We start from the raw sequence: 20,838 nt of genomic DNA on the forward strand, positions 1-20,838 counted from the left end.
GTTCCTAATAATTTCCAGGGCAAGTTGAGCCCAGTTAGAAACCAGGGTGAACTGTGTGAAGGGGCGGCAGCCCCAGGCTCTGCACGAGGCCTTCTGGATGCCGCTAGTGGCTGACAAGAGTTCACCGGCTACACGTTTCTTTTCCTTTCCGGTTCTCTCGCTCCTGCGGTCTGTTGCCAGCATTTTCTCACCCATGTCCCAAAAGAACATGCCAATAGTCTGCCAAGCCTTTGTTCTTTCCCTCCAGAATATTCCCAGCCAACTGCCAACTCTGAATCTGTCCCTCCCTACCTCTCCGGCAGCCCCGACTGATAGCAGCAAAAATCAAGAAGGTCCTGGGCTGCACGTGGGTGGACTGGCTTGGGGGCAATGGATCTGAGTTAATGATAACCACAACTCACTCACTCTCAGAAAGCAGGCCAGGCCCTGTTCTAAACTGTCTATGTGTATTAGCTCATTCAGTCCTTGCAACAATCCTATGAGGTAGGTACGATTAGAAACCCCATTTCACAGATGAAAAACTGAGGCCCCAGGAGGAGAAGTTACTCGCTGGAGGTCCTGGAGATGGTAAGTGACAGAGAATTTGAACCAGGCAGTCTGGGTCCAGAGTCCATGTGCTTTATCACTGGGTCACACTGCCTGTTGGACTTGTGTGCTTCAAGCGGAGACAAACCTCTGGTCAAACCCAGAATCTGTCTACAGTCCCCAGCCGAGGACCACCAGACATGGCTGGCCGGCTGGAGCAGGACTGAAGTGGTCATGTATTACTTGTGTCTGCCCAGCTACATGCATTTTCTCTTCTTTTGGGAATAGCACCCTAATTTTCCTTGGGGTAACCACCCTTCCCCATTCTCAGCCCACAGGGTTCTGGTAGCATCAAACCTCCACCTAGTTCCAAGAATGGTCACATGACCCAGACCTGGCCAATCCCTGCATCCCATCCTCCAGGCACGGAGATTGGTTCAGAGATAGGCACCTGCCCAGAGCCAGGCAAATCAGGGTCAATTCTGGGACTTGTTTTAAACCGTGGTAAAATACATATAAAATAAAAATAACCATATTAACCATTTTAAAGTGTACAATTTCACGGCATTTAACACATTCATAATGTTGTGCAACCATCACCACTATCTATTTCCAGAACTTTTCCATCTTTCTAAACAGAAGCTCTGTATCCATTCAACAATAATTCTCTATGTTAGTTTGCTCAGGCTGCCATAACAAAGTACCAGTCAGGGTAGTTTAAACCACAGAAATCTATTTCCTCACAGTCCTGGAGGCTCGAAGTCCGAGATCAAGGTGTCAGCAGGGCTGGTTCCTTCTGCGGCTTCTCTCCTTGGCTGTGGATGGCCGTCATCTCCCAGTGTCCTCACGTGGTCTTTCCTCTGCGTGTGTCTGTCCCCTAATCTCCTCTTCTTATAAGGACACAGTCAGACTGGATTAGGGCTCCACCCCAAGGGCCTCATTTTGCCTTATTTATCTCTTTAAAGACCCTATCTCACATAGAGTCACACTCTGAGGAACTAGTGGGTTAGAACTTCAACATGTGAATTTTGGGGAGGACACAGTTCAGCCCAGGACACTCCCTATCCCCCAGTGCTGGGACTGTTGAGAAAGGAGAGCACTCTGTCTGCTGGGGTCGCTTGACGAGCTATGATCTACTCCCAGGGCTGTCAGCGTCCACTCTCCCGCCTCAAGGAGAGATTGTCTAAAAACGACTCAGAGAGGAGCTGAGAGAGGGAGGGAGAGAGAGCCCCCGGGCCCTGGCCCCCCTGAATCTGGCTCTCCCTCTCACCTTTCCATTTCCAGTTGAGCTAGGCAGTTTCTTTTTTTTGCTTCATTAATGTGGGATGGTCGGAATGTTAGTGTTCTGATGCTTGTAACTAAAAGAGTTAGTGAACACGAGGACCTTTCACACCTGAGCGGCCCGGATCCCCAGGACGTGCAGGATGAGACCGCACGGAGGCTGCTCAAGCAGCAGAGTCAAGACGCAGACCCAGGACTCTCAGGCTCCCAGGTGTGGGTGCCGCCCGGAGCTGAACCTTAGGACGCTGCTGTGTCATGACTGGTCTCAGCACAGTGGGGTCGGGTTGTGCCCGCCTCTCCCACAAGCAGGCTTGGGGGCCGCCCCCTACCAGAGCCCTTCTGCGACATTATAGAATCACCACTCCGAGGGCGGCCTCCCCCCACAGACTGAGGGCTCCTGTCCTTCCAGTCAAACCCTCCCAGATCCTGCAGCAGCGCCTGGCTCAGGACAGGCTTCAGGACAAAGAACGAGGAAGGCATAGGACAGGTGAGACCGCAAGCCTCCTCCCTCCAGACACCTCCTTGCAGGACGGTCTGTAAGAACACAGGACGGGGAACAACCCAACATCCTGGGGGACTGGCACGTACCTCACAGGACAGCACGACTGCCCGGGCTCCTCCACTTAACCAAAACGGGGCAGCACCTGCTCTCAGTATGCAGACTGATTCCCAGCATCTCAAAGAGAAATCACAAACCGGAGAAAGCAACAGGGACTACAACGTGTGACACCATTTGCATAAAGACAGGAGGGGAGCTCCTCACTGGAGTATACATAAAATACATCAAAAACTGGGCTGTCTCATACCACAACCACTAGCCACACATGGCGATTTAAATTAAAATTAAATAAAAATTTAAAATTCAGTTCCTCAGTTGCATTCACCATGTTTCAAGGGCTAAAAGCCACACGCGCTAGCAGCGGCTGCCGTGTTAGTGCAGAATCAGAACGTTTCCTTCATCACAGAGATGATGATTCTGTTGGGCAGCGTGCTCTAGAAGGACACTGGCAGACGGCAAAGGGCCTCTCCAAAGGGAGCGGAGAGCTGGGGAGGAGGGGGGGGGTGGAATTAATTTTCCCCTGCAGTCTTTTATAGTACTTGAATTTTTTATCACATTATATATTATTTCCTATTCAAAAATAAACATTTTACAACTTTAAAACACATTTTTAAACCTTTAAATATGCAGATAAGGTAAGAAAAGAGGGTGTTAGAATACCCAAGGGACGTGGGTGAGTCACAGGCATCTAAAGCCCTGAGTCCGAGGCTGAGGAGGAGCAGAAGACTCTTCTTGGGCAGGTGTATGAGGAGGAGCAGCCCGGGGGCTGCCAGGGAGCCTCCCCGCACGCCAGACTCAGGTGGTGGTGCAGGAAGCTCCCACATCCCCCACATTTGCATCTTCTCAGCAACTTTATAAGGCCCTCGGGGTGATTAATATTCCCATTTATTTTAGTTTCCTAAGGCTGCCACAACAAATTACCACAAACTAGGTGGCTTGAAATGACAGAAGCTTATTTTCTCACAGTTCTGGGGGCCAGAAGTCCAAAATCAATGAGCACCAGGGCTGGTTCCTCCCAGAGGCGCTGAGGGAAAGTCCTTTCACAAGCCCCTGGTGGCTGCCGCAGTCCCTGGTGTTCCCGGGCTTGCAGACGCATCACTCTGGTCTCTGCCTCCATCTTCCCAGGGCCTTCTCCTGTGTGTCTCTGCGTCTCAAACCTCTCCCTCATATGAGGACACTGCCATTGGATTTACGGCCCACCCTAAATCCTGGATGATCTCATCTCGAGATCTTTAACTTAATTGTATCTGCAAAGACCCTATTTCCGAATAAGGCCACATTTACAAGTACTGGGAGTTTGGACTGAGACATAGCTTTTGGGGGGACACAATTCAACCCACTACACCACTTTATAGACGAGGGGTGCGAGGCTCGAGGACCCCTCACTGCCCGAGGTCACAGGGCTAGTTCAGGGCACAGCCCTGCCAGTGATCCCACCACTGACTGGGGGGAGAGAAGAGGCCTGGCCCTCCCTCAGCCTCACGGCTTCCCCTGAGTGCCTGCTTCATAGTGAGCAACACAAGAGCCGCTCCCTTCTCTGGCCTCGCTTATCTGTCCTCTGCATCCTAGGATCTTACAAAAGATTACACTGTCCTCTGAGCCGTGGGAAGGAACTGCGCCACGGGGATCTGAGGGCATCTCAAATCAGAGGGGGACCCAAGCCACAGAGGGTGGTCTGCATGTCTAGACTCCAAAAGATTGCGAGGCAGATCAGAGCCAGGAAGAAAGGGAATAAGTGAAGGCTGCTGGTGTTTGAGATAAAGGCCTCTGTCCTTTTTATGGCAGTGGGAATATGCCAGCCTATGGGGTTTTGCATTGATGAAGGGCCCTGGTCCAAAGGGCTCAAGTGAGTCCTCCAGCTCAAGGCGACAGGAGACAAAGAGCGGTCATGGGTGTGCCTCGGGGCCAGCAGAGGCTGCCATGCTGCACCCCCAGGGCCACGCTGGCCATAGCTGCCAGGATGGCTGGATGGCAGTCACGAGCCTCTTGGACAAGAACAGCACGGTGCTGACTGCTGGGCCCCCAGAGCGCAGGGGAGGTCAACGCCCTCCTCTCAGCAGGACTAGGGGTTCTGACCAGGCTTGCAGCCTCCACGGTCTTCCCTGAGACCCCCTTGGTACCTCTTGGTAGTTCAGGACCCTCCAAGGGAAGGCAGGGCACAGGACTGCCTCCAGGTCATGGGCTTTACATGTACTTTCTCCGTGATCTCAACAAAGCCCACAGAGCCCACTCCTGTACTGTTATCACTTGCTGATAGAGAACCCGACAGACGTATGTGGCAGACCAGGATTTGGACCTGGCTCAGATTTATTCAGGAGCTCGGTGCCACCTCACTGCCTCCTCCTCCCTCTCCATCTATCATCTGCATTTGGGACTTTTAAACTTCCAGTCAGCAACTCACCCCAAGAAACCCACTTCACATTGCCATCCAGGTCATGCCTACAAATATAAATAGCTAAAACTAAAACTTCACTCCAGTATTTTTTGTTCCAGTCTCTCCTAGTTCAAAATTTCAAAGTGCTTGCTGTAACCCACTGAACTGATTTCATATCTCATGAACATGTTGTGATTCTAGTTTAAAAAACACTTATCCACACAATTCACATGAATTTCCATCCACACAACACTCAGAAAGAAAGAGGAGAAAAAACAAGAAATCATTCCCATTTTATACATTTTGCAGATCATCCAAAAATTCATTTGTAGATCTGAATTTTTTTACATCTTTGAATTGCAATTTCTGACGTCCTGACCCGCTAACGATGTCATCACTTGTCATGTCCTTTTTCCTCCTATTAAACCTCAGAGGCCCTGTGAAAGGCCAGCTCAAGCTCCACCATAAAATCCTCTCCCGCTGGGTCCCAGAGACTGAGTTTTCACACCACGAGGTCCACCTTTGCAGAAATCCCAGGGCATCTCCCAACCTTGAGATGTTAATTCTCAGTGAGCTTGGTTTGTGGACCAGTGGAAGGGGATTGGGAAATGCCAGACCACTTGGCCAATGGAAAGTGTGACAGCAAGGACAAGGGCCAGCGGGGCTCAGCTCTCGGGTCCTCACCCCTTGCCCTGCCTGGTGGGAAGTCTGAGCAGTATTATGACCTTCCACTCATTCACGGGTATTACACTCCATTCTATGAGAGGATAATTCTAACCCTGAAAACACCAGGGCAGAGACTGTACACCTAAATTCTCAATCACAGCCGCACAAGTCTCCCTGAGGACGACTGGAAGACCTGATATGAACCGGGATTCGAGCCACATGGACTGGGAATCAGCAAATCTTGGTTCTATTCACAGCCATCCTGGTCTACACCACAAAAATCCAAGAAAGACACTATTACTTGAATAGCTCAGACCATGTTTCCTGCTCCCTCCCGCTACCTCCACTGAAAGAAACAAAAACAAAAACCCCACCTTTGCCAGATTAATTACCCCTCCTGTCTGAAATTCAGCTAGGTCACAATGTTCACTCCACGTGGACGGTTCACGCCTGTTTCTCCATCTTTAAGACGAGTCTAAGCCTTTATTATAAGAAGTCACCTCTAACAGCCTCTTAATTCCTCCACCAATACCACCGTCCTCATCGAAGCAAGCAGTTGATCTTCCCCGGAATCCAGGGAAGACACAGGAAGAAAGGCCCGGGTGGTCCACAAGGTACAGCAGAGCCCGAAGCCCACAGCTCCTGTCTGACCACGTCCTCAGCAGCTCTGAGCACACAGGAGAGGGAAGGCCAGGGCACAGAGGTCAGGAGCCAGCAAGGACCAACGTCCACTTACCCGGGGGGCAGATGCACTCGGTGGGCGCTTCCCGAACTGTCCGGAGCTTGACTAGTCCCTCCAACTTCTGAACCAGGAAGAAAAGGGGGAAAAAAAAAGTGAGGATGAGTTTCAGAGCAGAGAGGGTTAGAAGTGGAAAAATCATCAACAATCAATGTGTCGGGAAGACCTACAGCGGCAGTGGAGTTTTCCAGAACATTCTTTAAAAGGCCATTAAATTCTGCAGGCACTTTTAGAATGACAGGAGAAACAAAAGCAAACATTGGACGATTACTTGGGAGTCCCTGAGAAGAAGGTGGCGGGTTTTTGCTTTGTTACATTTTTAAACACAAATCCAGAAAAGCCCAAGCGGCCGTGCAGACGGGGCGCAGCAGGGGAGGCTGGGGGCCAGCGGAACCGGCGCCTGCGCAGCTGTCTGTGCTTGGCCCACCAGAAGACAGGGGCTGGCTTGGCAGTAACCCCTCCCAGCCCGAGGGCCTCAGCTCAGCCCCCTGCCCAGGCCTAATCTGCCCCCATGACATTTTCCCTTCTTACCAGTGGGGAGCTGTGGCCTAGAAAATTTGGGTCAGTGCAATTTAACAAGAATCTCCACACACGCCCGGCCCTGAACTAGATCTGGGCGAAGGGAAAAGAATTACCACAGAAACAGAGTCAAGAGTTGCAGCTCTGGCACGACTGTGGCCTGATCTGACCTTCGGGGTGACCTCTGAGGCCTGAATTACTACCCCTGCCTCACAGAGAGGGGAAACAGCTTGTAAAAAAACACAAGAAATTAGCCCCAAATCCCAAATCTAGGTTTAGAGGAGGGAAGTGATTAGCCCATAATCCCAAAACTAGCCGAGAATTGAGTCCTGACAAGAACAGACAGAGAATTAACCTTTCTCTAGGGAAATCCTACCCCTCAAAAACAAAAAACCTCCCTAAAAGTAAACCAAGGCAAATCCCGAATGTGTTGAGTGAAAAATGCAATACTACCATCAGAGGGGGTACTTCAGGTTCAAACCTAAAAATGTAATTTTTTTTTGTGAGGAAGACTGGCCCTGGGCTAACATCCGTGCCCATCTTCCTCCACTTTATATGGGACGCCGCCACAGCATGGCTTGCCAAGCGGTGCATCAGTGCACTCTGGGATCCGAACCTACAGACCCCAGGCCGCCACAGCAGAGCGCGCACACTTAACCGCTGCACCTAAAAATGTAATTTTTAAAGCACCGCTTTAGAGGAGGTGAGAGGGGCACCCCCAGTCATGAGCCCTTGACCACCAAGCCTAGAATTTTCACAGGAGACGGGACTCCAGCTGCCCTGTCTGCCTCTGGCTGGAACAGCCCAGGACCTGGACCTGAGACAGAAAACGTAACCAGGATAGCTCAGCTGCCTGCAAAGCACTTCCAAGTTCCACCTCCACCAGGGTCCCCAGTCTCTCCCTCATTTTACAGATGGGCAACAGAGGCTGATACTGACTACAGACAGAGTTAAGACCTACCAGTTTCAAGGGAATGTGCAGACGTGCAGTTATGAACACTGTGGTGCAGGCAGCGCGAAAGCAGTACCACCACAGGCAGAGGCGCAAGGGTGCTGCCTTCAGGTGCACTGACTTCTCCATCCTCATCACACCTCTCTGGCCCATAAGGCCTAGGCTTGCCCCCAAAACTGGAACCTGGCTAGGCCTCCGGACACAAGGATCTCAGTTCCCAAGCCCGACTCCCACCCGCCACTCACTCCTGCTCTGCCCTGAGGAGCTCTGCCCGGGCCCAGAGCTGCCCACCTAGCCCAGAGCTACCCTTTGAGCAGCCCCAGCTAACACCAGCCTCCAGAGGTCCCCACAGCTGCCACGGGCTCCCAACAGGTGGGTGAGACCAGCTTCACTACAGGCAGCAGCAGACACCACCCCCAGCCCCATGGCCACCCCCACCCCCAGCTGGGCCAGGCCAGTCCTCACTGGACCGGAAGGCTGCAGAAGCTGCCTGCAGACGCAAGCTTGAGCGGGACCTCAGAACTCACATCTTCCCTCACTGTATTTGTAGATGCTATTACAGATTTCAAAATTTACTTGGAAAAAGAATCTAGCCTTCTAGTTTAAGCCAGTCCATTTGTGCGAGAAATTCTCATCTGTTTTTATCATTGCTACACAGACCAGGAGCCACACTAATTTCCTTTTTTTAACAAAAGCATTTAATGCTAAAAAACAATTAGCTTTTAACAACTGCTATCATATCTCTGCGGCTCTCCTAAAGAGGAAGGGGCGTTATCAAATAGTGATAGGGGACACAATTACTTTTAAGCTACTCTTAAAATAAAAAGCTAAACAGGAAGCTACGGATGAGAGGAAAAAAAAACTTACTGTTAATCCTAGTAGATGGGATGATAAATGACTGGGATTGAGTTTTTGTTTTGTCATTTATTCTAACTACGTTTGTGCATCTATTTTTCTGGATCAGATGGTGAATCTGCAGTTTTATCTCCTAGTCCTCTACCCTCCCCCCACCCCAGGTCCCTAACTTTCTGTGGATTCAAAGTTGCTACTGCGAACACAAAGTGAAACGTTTGAATTAGAAACCCAATCCCACAATCTTTATTTCTATGCATTTTTTTTTAATTCTAAGAAAATATTCTTTTGTTTCTAGGTTTGTAAAAATGAATTAAAAGCCTCAACTTTTTACATTCAATTATCTAGCAGCACCGCTAGCATCTGCAAACAATACCGTCCTGGTTTTACACATGCAAACAAGTCCTGACTCCAAAAGTAAATAAAGGATGAGTTTCTGAGGAGAGACAGAGACTTTGGAGCATTCCCTCCAGAAGTACCCAGAAGGGGAACTGGAAGTTCGGGGGGAGGGGTGGCAGGAGCCCAGAGAAAACCAATCAGGGGAAATCACGGTTTGCAACGAGGCATTACCCGGTCAGACGATGAACTTATTAATGACATGTCAGAGCATTAGTCTGAAACACTTCAGCAGACGTCTGATCACAGCCCTGAACAGTTGCATTTTGATGAAATAAAGATTAACATACAAAAAAGAATGTAATGATTTATTTCTGTAAAATGCTACAAATAAAGCCACAAAGACATTCCTATCCTTTGATAGAAAATTCCTATTCTAGGCAATATACTCCAAGGAAATAAATCAGCAGAAGCAAAACATGATGATATTCAGGCAGAAGCTGTGCCGCAAAACAGCAGGGGCCGTTTAGAGAAGGACGGTGAGCCCTTCACGTCTTCATGAAACGTCACGATGAAGGCTATGCAGCAACAAGGAGAAATGTTTACAATTCAATAAACAAAATGTTCAGATCTGTGTAACAACTCAGGCCTGGGATGGCAGCAACTACCAGACGCCGACTCACTCGGCTGTTGCCATCACAGTGACTGACTTCTTTAAAAGTTCTTTCTGTGTTATAGTAGCATCTTCTCAGTAAAAAAAAAAAAACAAAAAACTCCTGGAAGTAGAAGAGCCAAAATGAAGCCCTTAAATCTCCCCGCCGAGGACAAGTTTTGAATGACAGACTGACGATTCTGTCTCCTCAGGAAGACCCAAGCCCAGGACCAACCCTACTAATACACACACACCACAAACACCAGAGGAAAGGCTTGCGGGAATCAAACCCTCTCTGGGACAGCCCCATCCCCTGGCCCTCCTCACACATCATCTGCCCTCCTCCTGCCCCTACAGGGAAGGGCCCATGTGCTCATTCTTGCTGCCACCAGCAACCTAAGAGGGCAGCATTTCCCGGCCTCTCAAACACTCGTTTTTATTACCCCACCACAGTAACGATGATCATGGTGCTGATGAGAATAGAAAATACAAAGTATTATTATCAAGATTATTGATTACTTATTATGTGCCAGGCAATGTGCCAACAGCTGTTATCTCATCTAGTCGTCTCAGTAACGCCCATGAAGCTGGGACTATTATTATACCCATTTACAGATGAGAAAATTGAGACTTAGAGAGGGCGATGTAAGTGTCAGGGCTGGACTTATATCTTGGTATCACCAACTCCAATCACAAAGCAAGATAACCTCCACTTATAAGCAATTTTCATGTCTATAGAACAAAGTTTCTATGAAAAGCCAGGCCATACAAAACTTTAAGGACAGAAATGAGATCAGTGGCTGCAAAAGCCTGGGGGAGTGTAAGGAATGAAGTGCAGGGAGCTGCATGGAGCAGATTTGAGGGTGATGGACTGTTCCACGCGGTACTGGGGGGGTGGATACACGACTCTAGGCATCTGTCAAAAACTATAGGACTGTACATCACAAAGAATGAACTTTAATGAATACAAATTTTAAAAAAAATCAACCAAGATGTCGGAGAATCCCAGGATGAAATGCGGGCTGAGACAGATGCGTCTAACTATATTAAAACTGTATGACACAGCCTCACTGGAGGTGGTGGGGAAAATAACATAGCTGACCGCAGTAACTTTGCAAAATAGGGTTCCAGTTGAGCACTGTAAGGCTGAAGACCAAAGGAAGTGTACATAAATGCTGTACTCTAGTAGGTAAAGTTGTTTCTCACAGGGCTACAGGGTAACAATTTTGAAACTATTTTGCATATATACTGGGGTTGAACAAATGAATAAATAAACTATGAGTAGTGAGAGCCAGGTTTCTCACTGTCCAAGAAAGAAGTTATAAATAAGCAAAGAGGGAAAGCTAGAATGAACCCTGTGGTGCAGGATTAGTCAGAGATGTCACTGTGAGGTCATGCTTACGTTATGTACACAGATAGATGCATACAGAAATAATCATAGGTATGTGTACAAAGAGGGGTGAATATCCATGTGCATATACTAGCTGTCTGCAGAGAAGACCTAGAACCAATGAAATCCTAGTAGCAACAAGCACACCCAGCACCCAGATCTTGGTTTCTAAATACCATTCTCCAATAAAAGGAACCAGGGCTCCTTGGAGAAATGGCTGATTCTAGGGCCAGGGCAGGAAAAATACAAGGTGAACCTGGAGTATCTTGTAGTGCCAGAAAGTAAAGAACTGCTTTGAAAACAAAAAAGGTGAGGGAGTACATCAAAGAAACACAAAACGACCTGAAAGAGCTCAGAGTGGCCAAAGCTGCAACAATTTAAACAACAGAATAAATAACGTAGCATTGGATTATAACCCAAAGAATAAGTTAAATATCCATGAGTCCATACCGATATAAATGATTGAATAAACAAATAAATGGGGAGAAGAGACAAATCTTCCTTACAGAAGAATTCACAATAATGTATGTAGATACTTCCCTCTCCAGGAGGTGAGCTAAATTCCCCTCTCCTTGGGTGTGGGCTGGACTTAGTGACTCACTTCCAAGAGTAGAGTAGGGAAAGGAAAATAGTAACTTCATAATGGAGAAATCTAGCAGATACCACTTTAACCAAGTGATCAAGGATAATGTCACCAGGGACAGGTCATGCTGATATGGACCCTGGACATGATGCCATGACAGTGGCATCCACCTTAGGGGCATTCTTCCCAAACACTCATAACCCAGTCTAATCATGAGAAACATCAGACTAGCCCAAACTGAGGGACATTCTACAAAGTACCTGACCAATATGTCTTAAAATTGTCAAGGTCATGAAAAACAAAGAAAGACTGAGAGTGTTGTAGATGGGAGGAGACTAAGGAGACATGACAACCAAATGCAATGTGGTGTCCTGGATGGCATCCTGGAACAGGAAAAGGTCATAAGAGGAAAAACTGGTGAGAAGATCTGAATCAAGTCTGTAGTTCAGTTAGGGAAAAAAACAGGTAGCAGAATCACAAAGTCACTTACCACCAACTAAGATGTGGCTTCATTACTTTCTATAACAGATCTATTCTTTTTTTAAAAATTGAGGTGAAACTCACATAACATAAAATTAACCGTTTTAACGTGAACAATTGAGTGGCATCTAGTGGATTCACAATGTTGTGCAACCACCTCCTTTATCTAATTCCCTCTATCTAGTTCCCAAACATTATCATCACCCCAAAAGGAAATCCTGCACCCATTACACAGTTATTTCCCATTCTTCCCTCCCCTCAGCCCCTGGCAACCACCAACCTGCTGTCTCTCTCCATGGATGACCTATTCTGGATATTGCATATAAACGTCACACAATATGTGAGCTTTTGTGTCTGGCTTCTTTCACTTCGCATAATGTTTTTGAAATTCACCCACTTTGTAGCATGTGTCAGTGCTTTGTCCCTCTTTATGGCTGAATAATATTGTATCACATGTCTACACAACACTTTGCTTACCCACTCATCCACTGATGAACATCTGGCTGTTTCCACCTTTTGGCTATTGTGGAGAGTCCTGCTATGAACACGAGTGTATTTGTTTTCAATTCTTTGGGGTATATATCTAGGAGTGGAATTGCTGGGTCATATGGTAATTCCATTATTTAACTTTTTGAGGATCCACCAAACTTTTCCACAGCGGCTGAATGATTTTACATTCTTACCAGCAAAGCATGAAGTTTCCAATTTCTCCCCATCCTCACAAACAGATCCTAGTGAATGTGAAGTGGTATCTCATTGTGGTTTTGATTTGCATTTCCCTAATGACTAATAATGTTGAGCATCTTTTCATGTGCTTGTTGACAATCTATGTATCTTGTTTGAAGAAATGTCGGTTCAAGTCCTTGGCTCCTTTTTAAATTGGGTTGTTTATATTTTTGTTCTTGAGTTGTAAGAGTTTTTTAATATGTTCTGAATACTACATCATTATCAGATATATGATTTGCAAATATTTTCTCAAATAAAAGATCTATTCTTTTTCTTGTGAGGAAGATTAGCCCTGAGCTAACATCTGATGCCAATCCTCCTCTTTTTGCTGAGGAAGACTGGCCCTGGGCTAACATCTGTGCCTATCTTCCTCCACTTTATACGGGACCGGCCACAGCATGGCCTGACAAGTGGTGTGTCAATTCACGCCTGGGATCTGAACCTGTGAACCCCAGGCCGCCGAAGGAGAGTATGTGAACTTCACCACTCTGCCACTGGGCTGGCCCTAACAGATCTATTCTTGATCAGACTTCTAACCACCTCCAACCAAGACACAATATGAGTATGTTAAAATAATCTTGAAAATTGGAAGTGGTGGGAGTGGACCCATGGCTTCATGCTGGTCCTCACATTAGTCTTTGTTGAAATCTTGCTAGATTAATAGTGAGATAATGTTACTAACGAATTTGACCTGGTCCTTTTTAGTTAATAGCAATTGTGTTAGTTTTCGATTGCTGCACAACAAATTGCTACCAACTCAGCAGCTTACAACAATACAAATTTACTATCTTACAGTTTCTGTGGTCAGAAGTCTGGACACAGACCAGCTTAGTTCTCTGCCCAGGGTCTCAAGAGGCAGGAATCAACATGTTCTGGAGGTCTGGTCCTCTTTCAAGCTCATGTGGTTCCTGTAGTCAGAAGCCCCCATTCTCCTGCTGGCCGCTGGCCAGGGCCTGCTCTCAGCTCCCAGAGGACGCTCACAGGTCCTTGTCACGTGGCCCCTTCCACACAGCCTCTCATGATTCAAATATCTCTGACTTCAGGAAGGGCTCAGGCCCTTTTAGGAGCTCACCTGATTAAGCCAGGCCCTCCAAGGATTAGCTTTTTAATTAACTCAAAGTCTACTGATTAGTAACTCAATCATAATCACAGGTTCTGCCTGCACTCAAGGGGAGAGAATTATACAAAGTGTGTACACCAGAGGGTGGGAATCTTGGGGGCTACCTTAGAATTCTGCCTGCCAGAGTATCATATCACAGTTAATTTCTTACTTTTGACAAATGTGCTATGGTTATGTACATGTGTACAGTATACTTTTCCATAAATCTAAAATTATTCCAAAAATTTAAAAAGCCTGCATCATGGATTTCTATTTCCAGGCAAGATGAAGTAGCAATGACTAGATTTACCATCCCACCTAAAACATCATAAAAACGCAAACAACAACAACAAAACTCCACAAATAAAAAATATAAAACAGAGGTTTTGAAGACACTGGTATCAAGCAGGGAAGGAGAGTGATTTCTGAGACACAGAAAACAATTGCTTTGGTTTCTTTGCCCGGGCAGGGAGAGTTTCCAGGCTGTGGTACAGGGAGGGCAAACACATGTGAAGCCTGGCAGCTTACCTGAGTGGAAGAGACGGAGCTGGGGTCCAGGGATGCCAAGGCAGGCAGAGTGTGCAGAGAGAGGAGTTGAGGGGTGAGAGCCGCACAGAGAACTCTCAGCTGACCAACCACCCAACAGTAAGGTATTTATACCCGAGAGAAATGAAAGCACATGTCCGTACACAGACTCGCACACCAGTGTTCACACGCAGCTTTATTTGTAATTAACCCAAAACTGGAAACAACCCAAGTACCCATTGACAGGTGAATGGATAAACAAACCGTGGTATATCCGTATAATAATACTCAGTAATGAAAAAGAATGAACTAACAATACATGCAAAAGTATCAAAGAATCTCTCAGTAATTACACTCAGTGAAGGAAACAAGACCCCCTCCCCCCAAAAATGAGTGTGTACTGTGTGATTCCATTCATACAAAAATCCTCAAAAAAAAAAAGACAGAAAACTAACCAATAGTGATAGAAGTCAGCGATCCCTGGGTGGCAGGCAGGAGGGACGGGAGGAGGGAACTGAAGGGGCAGGAGGAAACCTTTGAGGCTGATGGATATGTTCACTATCTTGACTGTGGAGGTGGTTTCACAGGCACATGTGTCAAATGTATTGAATTACACATTTTAAAGATGTGAAGTTCATCATATGTCAAGTATACCTAAAAAAAAGAGGAAAAAGAACCCAAAAACACCACCACCCAAGCCACGGCTCGCACAGGCTTGGCCAGGCAGTGGAGCGGGCACCTGGGCTCGGAAGGCATCGGCTCACCACACCGAGCTCTGGGTCCGCCTCGTGCCAGGTAAACCTCCCGGCAGAGTCCAGCGAAGACGACCAGTGAGAGCCTCTTGCCCAGCCCAGGCACTGGCAGCAGCTCAGAGACTTTTCTCTAAGGAATGTGGGTTTAATCAGTGACTCCCATTGGCACGCTGAGGGACTCTCTTCCAAACTGCGTCAGCAAACATTTCCCTAAGGGTCCCTGCTCAGTCCCAAAAGATGTTTTGAAAGGTTTGGTCTGCAAACAAAATGCAATTCTTCTGTAATTCTTAATTCGTGTTCCCATTCATTACTTTTCAAAGACACACGTCACTTCCCATCAGAACCTGCCTTCTAAGGTTCACCACACCAGGCTGACAGAGAGAAATCCGGTCAACAGCCCTGTCGGGGGAATGGACTGTTTCCCTCGGGGCTTTTGACAGGTTGAGGAGAGCCCGCAGGCGTATGGCCTCCAAGCCTTCCCCAGGCCATGGCCAGAGTCTTCTCCCTATATAGGCCCAGCCACCATGTCAGGCCTGCTGAAATCCCTGCACTGAGTTCTGCCTGCTTCCTGCTAACCCCTGCTCTCTCGGTCCTGTCCGCAGTCTATGTCTGGAGTTTCCCCTCATGTATCAAGTCTGATTAGACGGTGTCACAGGCTGAATCATGTCCCTCCAAAACTCATAGGTTGAAGTCTTAACCCCCAGTCCTGCAGAATGTGAATGAATTTGGAGATAGGGTCTTTAAAGAGGTAATTAAGTTAAAATGAGGTCATTAGGGTGGGCTCGAATCCAATATGACTAGTGTCCTCAGAAGACGAGCAAGATTAGGACACAGACATACACAGAAGGACTACCATGTGTGGACTCAAGGAGAAGACGGCCATCTGCAAGCCAAGGAGAGAGGCCTCAGAAGAAACCAGCCCTGCTGACACCTTGATCTCAGACTTCCAGCCTCTAGGACTGTGAGGAAATAAGTTTCTGTTATTTAAGCCACCCTGACTGTGGTACTTTGTTACAGCAGCCCAAGCAGACTAACATAGATGGGGCCCCCCAGAGACCCCTGCCCCACCCCCACATGCCTCCTTCCAATTCACCACTGGCCCAGTGGGGACTGAAGTGAGAGGGGGCAGTGAGGCTGCGGAAAGGACCCAGAGGCCTTGACCCCTGGGCTGGGCGAGGAGATTTCACCTTATTGGCCCACAGGCCACAGGTGATGGGAGGCATTGAGGGTTGATGGGGGTGAGGGGAGGGAGACGCCATTGAGAGTATTTAAGAAGCTGAATGAGAAGAATGAGCAGTGGCCTGACCTGCCTGAGACATGGTGTGGCAGGAGTTAGAGAGGCAAAGAAGAAACCATTTCAAGAAAGGCCGCCCTAACGAGACTGCAATAGCGGCGCCAAAAGAAATCATCAGCAAGACCAGCTGGGCTGAGTGATGAGGGGCCTCCTTCCAGCTCAACTCATTCAAAGCCAAGTCTAAGGTGTAAGCCTGTTACAGGTGCGGAGGGAGGAGGAGGAGGAACCGACTACTAGATTAGGAAAGTGGGGGGGTAAGGAGGGAGCTGACTCCTTCTCCTTGTCTAGGGCAGTCCTGGGATGCGAGCCTCACTTCATCCTCAGAGAAATGGAGTGAAGCAGATACTGTCACCCTTTTTCCAGAAGAGGAAATTGAAGCTTGGAAAAGCCAATTAATTTGTCCCAGGACACTGTGGCCGGTTTAGAGGCAGCTCCAGACTCAAAGCCAGGTCTCCCAACACTAGAGCCCCCGGCACGAGCTGTACAGGGCCCAGTTAAGGGGCTTTCAGGAGGACTTGGGTGGGACAACTTCTGTGGTGAGGACATGCAGTCAGGCTGGGCTCACCCCTTCCGCTTCCGTCACAGCTCCTGCGTGTGCGCATGCACACACGCACACTCGTGTGCATATGTGCATGTACTCACCCATATACCCCCCACATGCACACACATTCATATACACACTCATATACCTATGTGCACACATGTGCACACTCTCCCTCTCACAGGCATGCACTCACATGTATGCACATACATGTATGCACACTTGCTCTCACATGCATACACACTCGCATGCACACTCTCGCGCCCTCCCAGCCCTCACACCTACACACACACACACACACACACACACACACACACTCTCTAGTCCCACTGCCATGTGAACTTGCCTTTCATTTGATCACACCACAACATGGGTCTGAAAACAAGACGCTGTAGATGATAGCAGCCCACACATCACACAAAAAGGCCCTGTTAAATAAATGGACAGACCCTGTTTTTTGTGTGGTGATCCTCTTTGGAGGCCCAAAATTAAGTAGATTTTATTTAAATTGTCTTCTAAAAACACCAGAATACATTCTAATAGCTTTAGGTGTTTCACAACCCAAAGTTGGGAGTGAATTCAGTTTTGGAAGTTGACATTACCCATTTGAAAGCACTTCCCCCCCCAGATTTTCTGGCTACATCAGAAAAATAAAGATTTTCTCATGTACCAATGTGGGTTGAAGCAGACGTGTGAGGCCTCTACTTCAGCAGGTTGACGACGAGCACTCGGGGTGTTTGTGCCACGCTGCATAAGCACAAAACAGACGAACTTGTCGATTAAAGCAAATGTATTAGGTGTCTGGGTGCTCTTTTCAATGAAAAATCCAAATAATAATTTTCATATATAATTAGATTTTTATTTTGGTCATAAATGTGAAATTTTTTCACTTAAATGGAAAATCTAATTCTATTCAGATGAGAGACTGAAAAAAATTGGGCTTTGAAGCTAGTTCAGTCTTTGCTTTTCTTCAACAACCAGGTCACATTTCTCCATCATTGACTCAGAGACTGGACTTGGTTAATACCTTTTTCACTTCTGTATGGCCTTAATAGGATGGCAGAAGGACCGTAAGGTCAGCCATGTAACCACAGGACTTCCTCTCCAATTAGCAAACAGACATAGACATTCCTTCCAGATTCTGTCAAAGAAAGCTTTCCAACAAGAACAGCCACTTTCAGGATGTTTGTGATGTGCTGAGCACTTCAGACATACCAACTTATTTAATCCCCACAGAAACATCATGAGGCAAGTATTATAATCCCCGTTTAACAACGGGCAAACTGAGGTTTGGAAAACCAGTCATTTACCCGAAGTCCCACAGCTGAGAAATGGCAGAGCTGGGATGTGAACCCAGGTCTGTTTAAAGCTGAAGTCTTTCCCGCCACCCTACATGTCGGACACAAACTGAGGATGTCCACCCGGGCAGAAAAAGCTGCTACTGCTCCAACCTAAATTATTGTTCCCAAGGGGTCTGCCGTGAGGCTGTGGAAAGGGCTCAGAACTAGGAGTCAGATCAGCTGGGTTCAGGCGCATGCTGCCAGTGACTGCCCCTCTCTGGGAGGGTGAAGCCCATCTCACAGGGGCTTGGGGGCTGTTAAGAAACACCACGAGGATGCATATGTGAACCCTTCTGCCCAGGGCAGGCACAAGGGAGGCACTCTATCTTTTCCCCAGTAGCTCCAAGGAATACACTGACAGGCTTTTCTTTAAGACTGCATCAGCAAACTTATTTTTTCCCCTGGGGGTTCGTGCTTAGTACTGAAATATGTTTCTGAACACGAGGAAGGGATGTTTTCTGAGTGCCTGTGTCAACAATTGAAGATGAATTCTGATCCTACACATGGAGAAAATCGATACGGGGAAGGAGCTGGAGGTCGTGTGTGGCCTCTGGAGAACTTTCCCAAAGTGAGTTACATTTGTTCATGGAATTAGAAGTCAGAGCGCGGTCTGACAGCGTGCCCAGCGTGCCAAATACTGCTCAAGAAAGGGTTCCGCACCAAACCAACAAATGAGCCTCATTCTGAGACGAAAGCTTTGGAGTTTTTTCATATCTGATTTTAAGGCTTTCTTTATTATCAATTGCTTTTTGCTTTCAACAACAAAAAATCCATTGAAATTAAAAATTCAGCTGAAAGATAGATTGAATCCACTTTGCCCATCATAAACCTTGAAGCATGACTTCACAGCAGTGCAACAGTTTTGGAATTCAGGAGGATAAATGTGTATGTCATGGACAAACTTGGATGTTCTAAAGTTCAAACAAAAAACAAAGCCTTAAAGACGTTCCTCTTTATGCAATCACTCTACATCACAAAGAATAACAGAAGTAAGAAACTTTCCCCCCAACCAATTGACTGTACTGTTATCTGCGCCAACAAACATGTGCCCAGATGCCGTGTTGACAGAGGAATGCAGATTCCATTGATGGATCCTATTCAGTCATGAAACGTGACAGAAAGATTGTGCAGCACCTGGAAAACTGTTTTTGATGTAAGGTTGAAATACCTACAAGCAAGGTATAAGCAGTGTGCACGCACTCTGTGGTGACGATGAGGTAAGTGTAATCTGTCCATGGAAGAGAACTGGAAGAGATTATGCGAAAAGTTGAATAGTCCTTGCTTTAGAGTGGTGGGATTATCAATAACATGAGTCATGTTAAATCAACATACTTCTTGGTTATTAAAAAAAAAAGGAGGGAGGGGAAGGGTAGGTGAGCTGTGGTACTATTTCCCAACACGGGTCTAAGGTCCTAGGTAAAGGAGGCAGCCACGGCTCAGCAGCAAGGGAGCCGGAGAGCTGATGAGCAAAGTGAAAAGGGTTTACACCTGCCCTGCAAAGACGAGGTGTGAAAGAACTCGATCTCCCACCAACACCTATCAATGCCTTGTGGGGGGGTCAGAATTATTTAAAGAGAGAAACATGTAGAAACCTGTGGTGAAGGAGAGGGCTTCTCTGAAGGTATCAGATTATACCAGCCCTCCCCTCTCTACCCTGTTTCACCAGGACTCCTCCTGACAGCCTGAGCAGTGCCCCCAGCCTCCCATCACATGTAGGGAACTGAGGCTCCAAGGGGCTGGACGACCAGCCTGGTCACACAGCCAGCAGATGGTGGGTGGCTGCCATAGACTGAATGTGTGCGACTCCCAAATTCATGTGTTGAAACCCAATCCCCAATGCAAAGGTGTTTGGAGGTGGTGCTTCTGGGAGGTGATTCGGTCATGAGGGTGGAGCCCTCGTGAATGAGATTAGTGTCCTTATAAAGGAGGCTCCAGACAGCTCCCTCACCCCTCATGCCATGCGAGGACACATGGAGAAGATGGCCACCCACGATCCAGGAAGCATGCTCTCACCGGACACCAAATCTGCCAGTGTCCTAGCCTCCAGAACGATGAGAAATAAATGTTTGTTGTTTAAGCTACCCAGTCTATGGTACTTCGTTGCAGCAGCTCGAATGGACTAAGACAGTGGCTTCTGACTCCTCATCCAGAGCACTTCCCCTCCACCTTGCAGCATTTTCCTCTTCCAAATTCAGCCCCTGCCCCAAAGCTACTGTAACACACGGTGCCAGGCAAGGCCGTGACAACCACCTAGTCAGTAAATTCTCTTTCTAATTTAAGCCAGTCTGAGTTGGGGTCCTGCCACATTGCTATTTGAAGGTATAAGGATCCAAAGGCATCTAGAAAGCCTGAATCAAATGAGATGATGCTCGATGAGGGTCAAAGGGACATCCTGTTCCAGGGACGATGATTCTAACTGCACGTGCTCTCGAAGTGGGTTTGGAGGCCTCGGTGAGATATGGCTGCCGAGAAAGCTGAGGAGACCTATGACAGGGAGGGTGATGAGGGGAGCAGAGCTGCCTGGGCACACCTAACTTAGACAGGGCCTCATTCGGGATTTCCAGGTGTGCTGATCTCCTTGGTCCATGGAGAGGCTGGGCCGTTGCCTCCAGCCCCTCAGCCTCTTCTGATTACTGCAGGGTGATGTACAGCG

The 20,838-nt window shown here is 47.5% G+C and overlaps 1 protein-coding gene across 1 annotated transcript in view; it reads right to left on the reverse strand.

Annotated features, from left to right (window-relative positions):
* COL23A1 (collagen type XXIII alpha 1 chain) overlaps positions 1-20,838 on the reverse strand; it is a 319,908-nt gene that overhangs the window by 293,891 nt on the left and 5,179 nt on the right. The window contains exon 2 of the mRNA XM_058547505.1: positions 6,142-6,208. Coding sequence (XP_058403488.1) covers positions 6,142-6,208 — 67 coding nt within the window. The remainder of the gene's footprint in view (positions 1-6,141; positions 6,209-20,838) is intronic.

Source organism: Diceros bicornis, chromosome 1, assembly GCF_020826845.1.
Source record: "Diceros bicornis minor isolate mBicDic1 chromosome 1, mDicBic1.mat.cur, whole genome shotgun sequence".
In the NCBI taxonomy this organism is placed as follows: Eukaryota; Metazoa; Chordata; class Mammalia; order Perissodactyla; family Rhinocerotidae; genus Diceros; species Diceros bicornis.